The 11266-nt window shown below is 41.5% G+C and overlaps 2 protein-coding genes and 1 non-coding gene across 3 annotated transcripts; 2 read left to right on the top strand and 1 right to left on the bottom strand.

Annotated features, from left to right (window-relative positions):
• The first annotated feature begins 359 nt into the window (after positions 1 to 359).
• On the top strand, positions 360 to 6259 carry tcp1 (t-complex 1). Its single transcript, XM_044168053.1, has 12 exons — positions 360 to 516; positions 1024 to 1109; positions 1213 to 1341; positions 1693 to 1790; positions 1898 to 2008; positions 2173 to 2354; positions 3398 to 3524; positions 3787 to 3962; positions 4120 to 4243; positions 4792 to 4984; positions 5160 to 5323; positions 5836 to 6259. The coding sequence occupies exons 1-12, from the start codon at positions 444 to 446 to the stop codon at positions 6047 to 6049; spliced, it is 1677 nt and encodes a 558-aa protein (XP_044023988.1). The 5' UTR covers positions 360 to 443; the 3' UTR covers positions 6050 to 6259.
• On the top strand, positions 767 to 904 carry LOC122863724. Its single transcript, XR_006375073.1, has one exon. It is a non-coding gene; the product is annotated as a small nucleolar RNA SNORA29 (small nucleolar RNA).
• A 61-nt stretch (positions 6260 to 6320) lies between the features above and the next one.
• Positions 6321 to 11241, bottom strand: acat2 (acetyl-CoA acetyltransferase 2). Its single transcript, XM_044168057.1, has 9 exons — positions 11074 to 11241; positions 9404 to 9538; positions 9073 to 9254; positions 8680 to 8797; positions 8446 to 8589; positions 8243 to 8365; positions 7922 to 8076; positions 7710 to 7820; positions 6321 to 7208 (listed from the first exon to the last, which is right to left on the bottom strand). The coding sequence occupies exons 1-9, from the start codon at positions 11120 to 11122 to the stop codon at positions 7038 to 7040; spliced, it is 1188 nt and encodes a 395-aa protein (XP_044023992.1). The 5' UTR covers positions 11123 to 11241; the 3' UTR covers positions 6321 to 7037.
• Positions 11242 to 11266: the final 25 nt, after the last annotated feature.

Genomic DNA, 11266 nt, shown 5'->3' with positions numbered 1-11266 from the left:
AGTTATATTGAAAATAGAAGAGAACATTTAAAAAAACATCAATACTGTAGTCTTCTAGATACTTTCACAGCAGGTGCACTGTGAAACATACTTTTTGCCACCATAAATTTCAGTATCGTCAAACCAAAATGAACAGCAGAGGGCGCACTGGCAGCCCACCATAAACTAGAAATCATCACAAGAAGAAAAGGGGGTGAGGCATGCTGGGAAATGTAGTTTCCAAGAAATAACGTTACAAAACGTTCTTTTCTAATTTGATAAGGGAACTGGTTGACGTGAAACTTCATTACAGATTTAAACGTGAGATCTTTTACATAATTAAAACTGTAATATCCGGTTTTTTAAATACATTTTCTTCTCGAACCTTCTGCTACTGCTTAATGCCGGTTTACCCATAGTGCACTGCGCCATTTCCTTTCTTGTTGGTTGTGTGGTGGTACAAAATGTCGCTATTAGATGGTCCATTAAATGTGCTCGGCCAGAGAACAAGTGGCGAATTTGTTCGTAGTCAAAATGGTAAGTTATGGTGCTGCTTTACTTGGTGTTTCATGTACGCTTTATGTGTTTTCTGTGCGTCACGAATGGTCGTCAGGAGAACTGATTTCATTTTCTGCATGTTAACACACGTGTGGCTAATGCTAACGATAGCTAACTTTTATGTTAATGTCAGGCCTCTGCTGCGTATGTGGTGAAATTCTGCAAAGACTTAAATTTTTACACATTTGGCACCTTACGCCAACAACACATAATTATGAACTCGTAACATAATCCCATTTCAGTACCTTCCACTCGCATCACCATGAATGGACGGCTATGCTAATGGGGTAGAATAACACTGTCATGGTCTGAGGGTGTGGCTAATTTACTGTGTACCTCACTAAATAAAATGACAGAATATGTTAATGACAGAGGGATTGTTATAAGTTAAGTCAGACATGTTGGATTAAACAGCTGTCTTTAACTGTAAAGAAAAGGTCATTTAGTACATGTTAGCTAGTAGCAGCTTCGCTCTTGTCTTTGCAGTCATGGCCGCAGCATCCATCGCCAACATCGTCAAGAGCTCCCTCGGACCCGTTGGCCTCGACAAGATGTTGGTGGACGACATTGGGGTCTGTGTCACATTCAACAATATCTATTCCTTTATCAGTCTGTTTGCTCGATGAAAAATATTGTGGCCCGAATTGCTCATCTGTCTCATGGACCTGTTGACAGGACGTGACCATCACCAACGATGGAGCAACCATCTTGAAGCTGCTGGAGGTGGAGCACCCAGCTGCCAAGGTCTTGTGTGAACTGGCTGAACTGCAGGACAAAGAGGTCGGAGATGGGACCACGTCTGTGGTGAGTAGGGTCTACAGCTGCTCCAGTATGGTGTCAGAGCTTAGGAGTAGAGTGCTAAACATAACTGGTCGTTTCTAGCTGTACACATAATACTGAGTTCAGTTTATTGTAAAAAGTGAACTGTAATGTCCTGTTTTAGTACCATGCATCTGCCTTTTATTACGGATGTGTGGCTATGCTAACAGGAGAGAGAAACTGTCCTTCAGTGTCTGAAGGGGTTGAGCAGCCTCATTTCTGCCACCCCTAATGAAACGATGGTACAATATGAAACTCATAACTTGTATTCTCAGTTGTATTATGGAGCTTGTCTCAGTTTTTACTTATAATGTATATCATGTGGCATTGTTTTAGGTAATTCTTGCTGCAGAATTTCTAAAGAGTGCAGATGAGCTGGTGAAGCAGAAGATTCACCCCACGTCAGTCATCAGTGGATATCGCTTGGCTTGCAAGTAAGCTGCTGACATTGAGGACTACTCTTTACTTCGTTCAGGAGTGTTTCTGGGTGCTTCAGATCTGAGTTTTTTTTGACATGCAAACTTGCTTTTTCATCTTCCAGGGAGGCAGTTCGCTACATTAATGAGAATCTCACTATCGGGACAGATGACCTGGGCAGAGAGTGCTTAGTCAATGCAGCCAAAACCTCCATGTCCTCCAAAATCATTGGATGGTATCCTTTTTGCTGTACAGTGCATAAAATGTGCATAAAATCCAACCCAAAAAATCACAGGCTTTTGTATGCCTGGAGTTTGCAGCCTGTGAGCACAATTTGTAATTGTTTACAGTTTAAGTATGTTAGTAAAGCCCTTATCTGCCTTAACCTCGAGCCCTCAGTGATGCAGACTTCTTCGCTAACATAGTGGTGGACGCTGCCCTTGCTGTGAAGTTTGTGGACAACAAAGGGGTGGCCAAATATCCCATCAACTCTGTCAATGTGCTGAAAGCCCATGGCCGCAGCCAGAAAGAGAGCTTCTTGGTTAATGGATATGCACTGAACTGCACAGTTGGCTCACAAGGTATGTTGGTTACAAAGCTGGAAATCCCCAAATTTAAAATGTAGAACATGAGGATTTATTTAGCCATATTGTGTAATGCCTCAAATACTACCATTTCTAGCAGGGTGGACTATTGTAACAGTCTTTTGTCTGGTCTTCCCAGAAAGTCTGTTGGACAGCTGTCGCTCATTCAGAACGCTGCTGCCAGAGTTCTAATGAGAACCAAGAGAACTGAGCACATTACTCCTGTTCTTAAATCTTCACACTGGCCTCCAGTTACTTATAGATTTTAAAGTGCTGCTGCTAGTTAATAAATCGCCCAATAATCTCAGTCCAAAATACATTTCTGATGTCCTTGAATAATATAAACTCATTATGGCCCTTAGGTCTTTAGGAAGCGGTCAACTGGTAGAACCTTGAGTCAGAACCAAACACGGTGAAGTTGCTTTTAGGTGCTATGCTGCACACAGATGGCACCAACTTCCTGATGATCTTAAATTGGCCCCAACCCTATTTCAAATCTAAAATTAAAAACTCTGCTGTTCTCCTGCGCCTTTTGATTGGTTTCTCTACTGCACTTTTATTTCCTTTGGGGCAACTTACAACTTATTATTGCACTGTAATTTCTGGTCTATTCAATTTGTTTTTTCATTTAGTCATTTATTCCATTTGATCAAATTTTTAAAATGACATTTTCATCTCTTGATTTTATTGGGTTTTTTTTTAATGCTCATTGTTTTGAATGTCACTCTGTTTTTCTTTGCCTATATAAAGCACTTTGAATAGCCAAACTCCCATTTAAATTTGCTGCTATGTCTCACCTGATGGCGTAAGCAGTGATACGCGTGGGAGACAGTACACTGGCTTTGAAAAGCATGTAGATGCAGTTTGTAAACTGTGGCACCACTTTTCTAGCCAGACAATGGAATAATAGCCCAAAGTAAAATGACATCTGTTTGAATATCTTTATTTTGTTATCAGACGGTTGAGTTGTAAAGTAGTCAATTTTAATTATTCTTTGGCTATTTCCCCCGTTGAACATGCTATTTTGTGTTTTTCCAAAGGCATGGTAAAGCGTGTCGTTAATGCCAAGATTGCTTGCCTGGACTTCAGCCTGCAGAAGACCAAGATGAAGATGGGAGTCCAAGTCATTATCAACGACCCAGAGAAGCTTGACCAGATCAGACAAAGGTAGATCATATTTTCTCCTTCTTGCACTGTCACAAACACATCCTTTTAAGAATTATCCCATTTAAATTTGCTGTGATGCTGAATCAGTAGTTTACACAGTGATACGCGTGGGAGAAAATATAAGCAGCCCGAGTCAAGGCAGCAGCTTCTCTCTGAGCTGTTGAACCAGTACAGTGGGCTGGACAATCTTGCATTATATTATATAATGTATTAAAAATGTTGCTGGTGAAACTGAAATCAATATTTGTTGTTGTTGCTCCAGAGAATCTGATATCACCAAGGAGAGGATCCAAAAGATTTTGGCATCAGGGGCCAACGTTATCCTGACCACCGGTGGCATTGATGACATGTGTCTTAAGTACTTTGTGGATGTAGGAGCCATGGCAGTGAGAAGGGTTCTCAAGAAGGACCTCAAACGCATCGCCAAGGCAACAGGAGGTAGGGTGGGAGCACGCTGAAGTTTGTGCTGATTGGCTCTTGTGTTACTGGTCTTCACATCTGTGTACATGTTTTAATGTCTTGGTCAAGCCCTTATATTCAGTGGTTTAAACACATAAATACCATGGTTACGTTACTTGTGTTTGTCGATTCTCAGCCACCATGTGCCCTTCTCTGACCAATCTGGAGGGAGAGGAGACGTTTGAGGCCACTATGCTTGGCCATGCTGAAGAGGTTGTGCAGGAACGCATCTGTGATGATGAGCTCATCCTTGTCAAGAAGTAAGAACTGCAACTATATACAGCAATGTATAGTACTTCATACTGTTTGTTACAGGAGTTTTATTCAACATTCACTGCCACTAAATGTCGCACTAGAGCACCAGCATCTCAGACCAAAACAAATGGATGCTAAGGCCCACCAGACTCCATCGAGGAAAAACAGTAATTTTACCTCGCACATCATCGTAAAACACACTTCAATCAAACTGGACAGAAACAAAACTCACCAAAACTCTTTTAGTCTTTCCGCTCAAACAATCACCAACTCTGATTTGGTCAAAATAAACCCTTAAGACATCTTGACTCCATCTGTACACAAACTAAACTTGCGTGAGAGAATGTTTGTTTGTGCAATACATCTTGCAGCACTGCCTATAAATATCATCATCTGTCATGTAATAAAATGTCCAAGATATCCAATGAAAAAGATTTGGATTTGCATGATCTGTAGAGGACAGAAGTGCCTCATGTTTGTTGACATATACATTTTCTACAGCCTAACATTAACTGTACTGGTTCTGTTTTCTCCTAACTTTTAATTCCCTCAGTACCAAAGCACGCACCTCAGCATCCATCATTTTGCGCGGGGCCAACGACTTCATGTGTGACGAGATGGAGCGTTCACTGCATGATGCCCTCTGTGTGGTCAAGAGGGTGCTGGAGTCAAAGTCTGTGGTTCCAGGAGGAGGTGCTGTTGAGGCAGCTCTGTCAATCTACCTTGAGAATTATGCTACCAGCATGGTGAGCCATATGTATGAAAAATGTTTCTCTGTCAGGCATGCAACTGTTGGGAATCTGGGGTTGGGTGCCTTTTTTTTTTTTTTTTTTTTTTTAAGATTTGTGTAGTGATGAGTGTAGTATTGGTTGTAACCCAGTTTCCCCAATGCTGAAATGTTAATCATCACTGTTTCTTCAGGGTTCCCGAGAGCAGCTGGCTATTGCTGAGTTTGCTCGGTCTCTCCTTGTTATCCCCAAGACGCTGGCTGTGAACGCAGCACAGGATTCCACTGATCTGGTGGCCAAGCTTAGGGCCTTCCACAATGAGGCTCAGGTTAATCCTGAACGCAAGAATCTCAAGTGGTGAGTCTTTCCTTACTGTACCAGTCATGAAACTGTAATATCTGTTTACAAATTGCCCATTTAGTGAAGTGGCACTATATAGATTTAGTTGTCTGTCTGGAATTCTTAAGGCTGAGTTGAGCTCAGCCTTAAGAATTCACTTTTTTTAGTTTTGCTCTCATAGTAAACTGAAAATCTTTGGGGTTTGGATTACTGGTTGGACAAAACAAGCAATTTGAAGATGGGACTTTTTTTCACTATTTTTGTACATTTTGTAGACCAAACAATAAATCAAGAAAATATTCAGCTTTTGAATAAATGTAAGTTGCAGCCTTAATGTAAACCTCCTTTTGCTGCAGGATTTTATAGGATATTGTATGTTTTGTTAAAAAAAAAAAAAAGAGATTTTACTGGGAATAAGATTAATTTAAGACTTTTCTTAAGTTCAAGTTTTACTTTGTCTCAGGTGCTAAGTGAACTTATTGTTATGTAGAACATATACAGTATTTGAATACTTTTTTTTTGTCATGTAGGATTGGTCTGGACCTGGTGAACGGCAAGCCTAGAGACAACCGTCAGGCTGGCGTGTACGAGCCCACCATGGTAAAAACAAAGAGCCTCAAGTTTGCCACAGAGGCTGCCATCACCATCCTTCGTATCGACGACCTCATCAAACTGTTCCCAGAGCCGAAGGAGGGCGGGCAGTCGTATCAGGATGCCATGCATTCGGGATCTCTGGAGGGTTAAAAGGCTGCAATTGGTCCAGATAGGTTCATTGTCTGTATTTATACATAAGGAGCTCTTCATGGCTGCTCTAGTGTAGGCCGTGCACTTTGCCTGTTAACTGTTCTCCCTCTCTCGCTTCCAAAGGAACTGTAAGTGATTTGGCTTTTTTTTTTTTTGTGGACACTTAATAAAGCTCCAATGGTTGTAAATGGCCGTTGATTTGTTCATTCATACTGGCTAGCTGTGGTTCTTGTGCAGACTTTGATAAATGAGTTTTAAGTAAGTTTTTGACTCTGGCTTACAATTCTTTATTGATATGTAGAACAGCTAGATTACAGGAAACATTTTCAAACATCTGGCTATGTACAGGAGACACGAGGTTAGAGAAGGCTAGCATACTTAACCTTATGGCACTTTGCTGTGTTTCATGGCTGCTGTCTGCACAGTTGATTAGAGAAAGTGGAATGTTGACAAGTATGTTTTTTACAGCAACCTAAATCTATTGAGTGCTTGAAACAGTTATCAAATTACCACACCTTTTAAAAATTATGTTCTACAGAAAAGGTAGCATGTTCCAAAGCTTGCATATACTGGGCATTAATAAAGCCTTGCCTTCAGTTTTAGTGTTTCACTTTTTTCAGTCGTGCAGGTAATTTAGAAGGAAAAACAACCAATGATTGCTTGCCTGCCGACAACTAACTCAGTATGGTGCCTATTATGTTTAAACTGTCAGCATACACTAGATTTACATCATCTAGACCTTGAATTCTCTAAGATTAAGCCACATGGTACATAGCTATAACCTGAGGAAGGGTGAATTAAGTGAAGTTCACAGTGAGAATGGCGTGTTATTAAGTACATAAATATACACACTATAAGTACAGTGATTGAAAGAACCTAGGTAAACAATTTTATCTCATGTCCTGCAGTGTAAACGAGTTTCAGTATCCCTTATCCATTAAAAAGATGAGATCGAGTGCAGTTTGCGAAGCAGCATTAGATTTTCATCTCAAACCCTCTCCACACACATGGCGATGCCCATCCCTCCTCCAATGCAGAGAGAAGCCACACCCTTATGGCCTCCAGTCCTCTGAAGCGCATGCAACAAGGTCACCAGCACTCTGCAGCCGGACATACCAATGGGATGGCCCAGAGAAATGGCACCACCACTCACATTCACCTGACGAGAGGAGGACAAAGGATAACATCAGTGTTATCATGCTGTACATAGGTCGATTCTGGAGTGAAACAGACTCTAGAGGAACATTTGCATATTATTCTCTTAAAGGTACAGTGTGTAACATGTAGGAGGAGTTATTGGCAGAAATTGAATATAATATTTCTAAGTATGTTCTCATTAATGTATAATCACATGAAAATAAGAATCGTGTTATTCGTTACCTTAGAATATGCCGTTTTTATCTACAGAGGGAGCGGGTTCTCTTCCACAGAGGCCGCCATGTTTGTACATTAGCCCAGAATTGACAAACCAATCACTGACTCTAGATAGGGCCTTTCGCGAGTTTCGTGGCCTGTAAACTGTAATTTCACAGATAGATGCCACTAAATCCGACATACTGGACCTTTAAGTCCAGTTTTGTATTTCAGGCTGTTAATGGACACATTAGATAAACATGACTTCAAATTTAAAATCTCAAAATGACACACAATGTACTGTTACCTTGTCTACATTCAGGCCAAGCTCTTTAACCACAGCAATAGACTGGGCAGCAAATGCTTCATTGATCTCAAATAAGTCGACCTGGTGCAGCTGCCAGCCTGCTTTCTCAACCTATCAGAGAAGAACAGAACAGACAAGAATGACAGAATAATAAAAAGACAAAGAAGCATTTTCTCAATTATTGTTACATTTAGGTGCTTCTGATTTCTCACCGCTTTCCTGATGGCCGGTATTGGTCCAGTTCCCATGATAGACGGGTCAAGGCCAGCTTGAGCCCATGATACGATTCTGGCCATGGGCTTTAAGCCACGCCTCACAGCCTCTAATTGGCTCATTAGGACGGTTGCTGCTGCTCCATCATTAATGCCTCGAGTTTAAAAAACAAACAAAAAAAACAAACTTTATACATTCATTTTAACAAAACGCTGGCACTAAAGAGAACAGCAGTGGCAGACATCTGTTTGGTTAGTGAGATAAAACTCAGTGGCATAGTCTCTATATGTCAAAAAATGATGGAGCACCAACTCTTCAACCTGAGGCGTTTCCAGCGGTGACGGTGCCATTGGGGTTCTTAATGAAGCAGGGTTTGAGTTTGGACATGCTCTCCATGTTGCTACCGTGGCGAGGAAATTCATCCACCTTCACCTCCACTGGACCTGAAGATGACAGACAAATATTATAATGCATGCACACCAAGGACTGATGACAACTTCTCTGAAATAGAACAACTACTTGCCTTTTCTGGAGGAAACCATGACTGGAACAATCTCTTGATCAAAATGTCCTGCTTTCTGTGCAGCCTCTGTTTTGTTCTGGGAATGGACAGCAAACTTGTCCTGCTCCTCTCGACTGATTTCCCACTGCATTGCCACATTCTCAGCTGATAAAATATATCACAAGATTGAATAAATACTCATTTAGATGTGTGACAATCAGGCGTGTGCCTATGTATATTCTCAGCCATGCACACCTGTGATGCCCATGTGGTAGCCATGGAAGGCGTCTGTCAAGCCGTCAGCCACCATGGAGTCCTGCAGGGAGGCGTCGCCCATCTTCACACCTGCTCTCATTTGCAGGGTGTGAGGAGCCTTAGGTTGAACCAGGAAACAAAACATTATCTGATCAATTCATAGGTAAACAAGATTATGAATGTGGACAGACATTTGATGCCAGCTTTTGGTACTTGAAAATTGTCAATACTCAATGCTACGGAAACATCGGGCAGTACCAAAAACGTATTGAGGTTCTATACCCAGCCCTATTTATTATAGGCTTTTAAAGAAGATGCCCACACACTCCCTTATCCATCTGATCTGACTGCAATTTCATATTCCTCTCTGACACTCCTTGTGTCATAACCTACCCTGCTCATACTCTCCATGCCCCCTGCCACCACCACAGCGGACTCTCCAGCCTGGATGGACTGAGCTCCCAGACACACAGCCTTCAGCCCAGAGCCACACACCATCTGGCAGCTCCAGGCCGGGACAGGGTAGGGGATACCTGCCCCAACACTGGCCTGACGTGCCGGGTTCTGCCCATGACCTTAAGGACAGAAAGGTAAAAATACAATGGAGGTGAACACCAATGAGACAAAGTCATATCAGACTGATATTGCCCAACAACTGTTAACACGACGCATGAATATGAGACCTCTGCCACACTTTTATCTCTGTGATTTCCTGAGCTTTCACCTGCTGTTAGCACATGTCCCATGATAACCTCAGAGACCTCTTCTGGCTTCACCCCAGCCCGCTTCAGGACGTCCTTGATCACCACTGAACACAGGTCATGCAGAGGCACCGTGGACAGAGCACCATTCAAGGACCCTGTGTAAGAATGGGGAGAAGATATTGTAGCATGAGCACATAATCAGGGACTTAAAGGAGGGTCAACCCACTGGAACACTGTTTATCCACCAAGTTAGGCTCTGGGAACCTGTGATAGGCCTTTTTCACTTTTTTCCTCCATATTTTATAGACTATATAATTAACTGTTTAATTGAAAAATGATGAACCTGCTGATGAGCCCTAACTGGTTTGCCTTGTGAGGCTCATCAACCATAAGACATACTCTTTTACCTTTACACAATGACTGCAATTAATACTGCAATAGCAAAAGTCTAAATTTGCTGTGACAATTGGCAAAAACTAAACCAAAGAACACTGTAATAGCACATACTGTACATTGTAAATAGGTAATGCAAAGTCACAAAAAGGCTTGTGAAATGTCTGTAATAAAATGCAGGTGTCACATTTAACCAGGCACTGTCTCCTAACTAGCATGTGAAGTGTTTGGTTCTTTCCTGTTGTTTTTTTTTTTTTTTGCTCCACTTTACCCTATTGTGTCTTAAACTGAGATGGAGATTATTTTAAATACTCTAATTTTATCCCATCTAGATTATTGTAACTGCCTTACAATCTTAGAACATTTTTGACCAGGTCCTCAAAAAGATCTCTTGTAACTCTGATGTTGACACTGGCTCCCCATCAAATTCAGAATCCAATTCAAGATTTTTGTGATCACTTTTTGAGCTCTGCACAGTCTACATTAGACATCTACTACAGCCCTATGTCACCAGTAGGTCTCTAAGGTCCTCTGATCAGAGCTTATTGGTTGTTCTTCACTCCAGGCTCAAAGCTAAGGACACTTTGTGGCTCCTAAACTTTGAAACTGTCTCCTATTAAACTGATCTGTGAACACTGTGGACACCATTAAAAAGCAGCTCAAGTCCCATATAGACTTGCCTTTGCTTAGTAGACTTTTTTATGTCAATTTTATTCATTACTTTTATATTTTGATGTGTTTTATCTTTTGTTGTGAAGCATTTTGGACCTCTGATCTATAAAAAGGTGCTATATAAATAAACTTTATTTAATTACTTACTATAAAGTTGCTATTTGTCATTTAGGTATGCCCTGCTGCACACAGTGGCCTTGATGTCAAATTAAAGGTATCACATCTTGGCGAGGAAACACGCCCAACCTGCTCTTGACGCACTGGACATATTGCAGGTATCCAATGGTAGGAAGCTCGTGCTCAGTGGCATTATGAACAGCCAGCCAATCACTGGTCACAGAATGCTCCCGACACATGCGCGAACCAATCAGAGCGCGGCGTATTTAATTGAGTGACATCAACCACTTTGACAAATTAAACAAGACAAATGATAATAGTGCAGCTCATGTGACTAGTATAAGTATACACAAAGAAATAAGATAGCTACAATAATAATGAATTATTTTCCACTACAGTTAATTGGACCACAGCGACAACGAGCCACAGTGTTAGCAAAAGTAAAGTAGCAATGTTAGCGCTACAAACTGATGCATATGTATGCTTCTGGGGAGATATTAAAACTTACCAACTGGTGTCCGAGCAGCAGAGACGATGACAACAGGCTCGGTGTTCATTTTGATAGACGGCTGGTTGGAGTAGGAGTCCTTGCTTTAAAGTGTTCTTCCTGTCTGTCCACGCTGCAGTTTGCTCTGTTGATACTGCCTGCCTGTCAGATCTGCACCGAATAGGATATGTCTGTATGGATATGTATAACTGTA

This window comes from Siniperca chuatsi, linkage group LG16 (genome assembly GCF_020085105.1).
Source record: "Siniperca chuatsi isolate FFG_IHB_CAS linkage group LG16, ASM2008510v1, whole genome shotgun sequence".
NCBI classification, from domain to species: Eukaryota; Metazoa; Chordata; class Actinopteri; order Centrarchiformes; family Sinipercidae; genus Siniperca; species Siniperca chuatsi.
The sequence above is the reverse complement of the archived record's forward strand: the minus strand, read 5'-3'. Positions and strand labels throughout refer to the sequence as shown.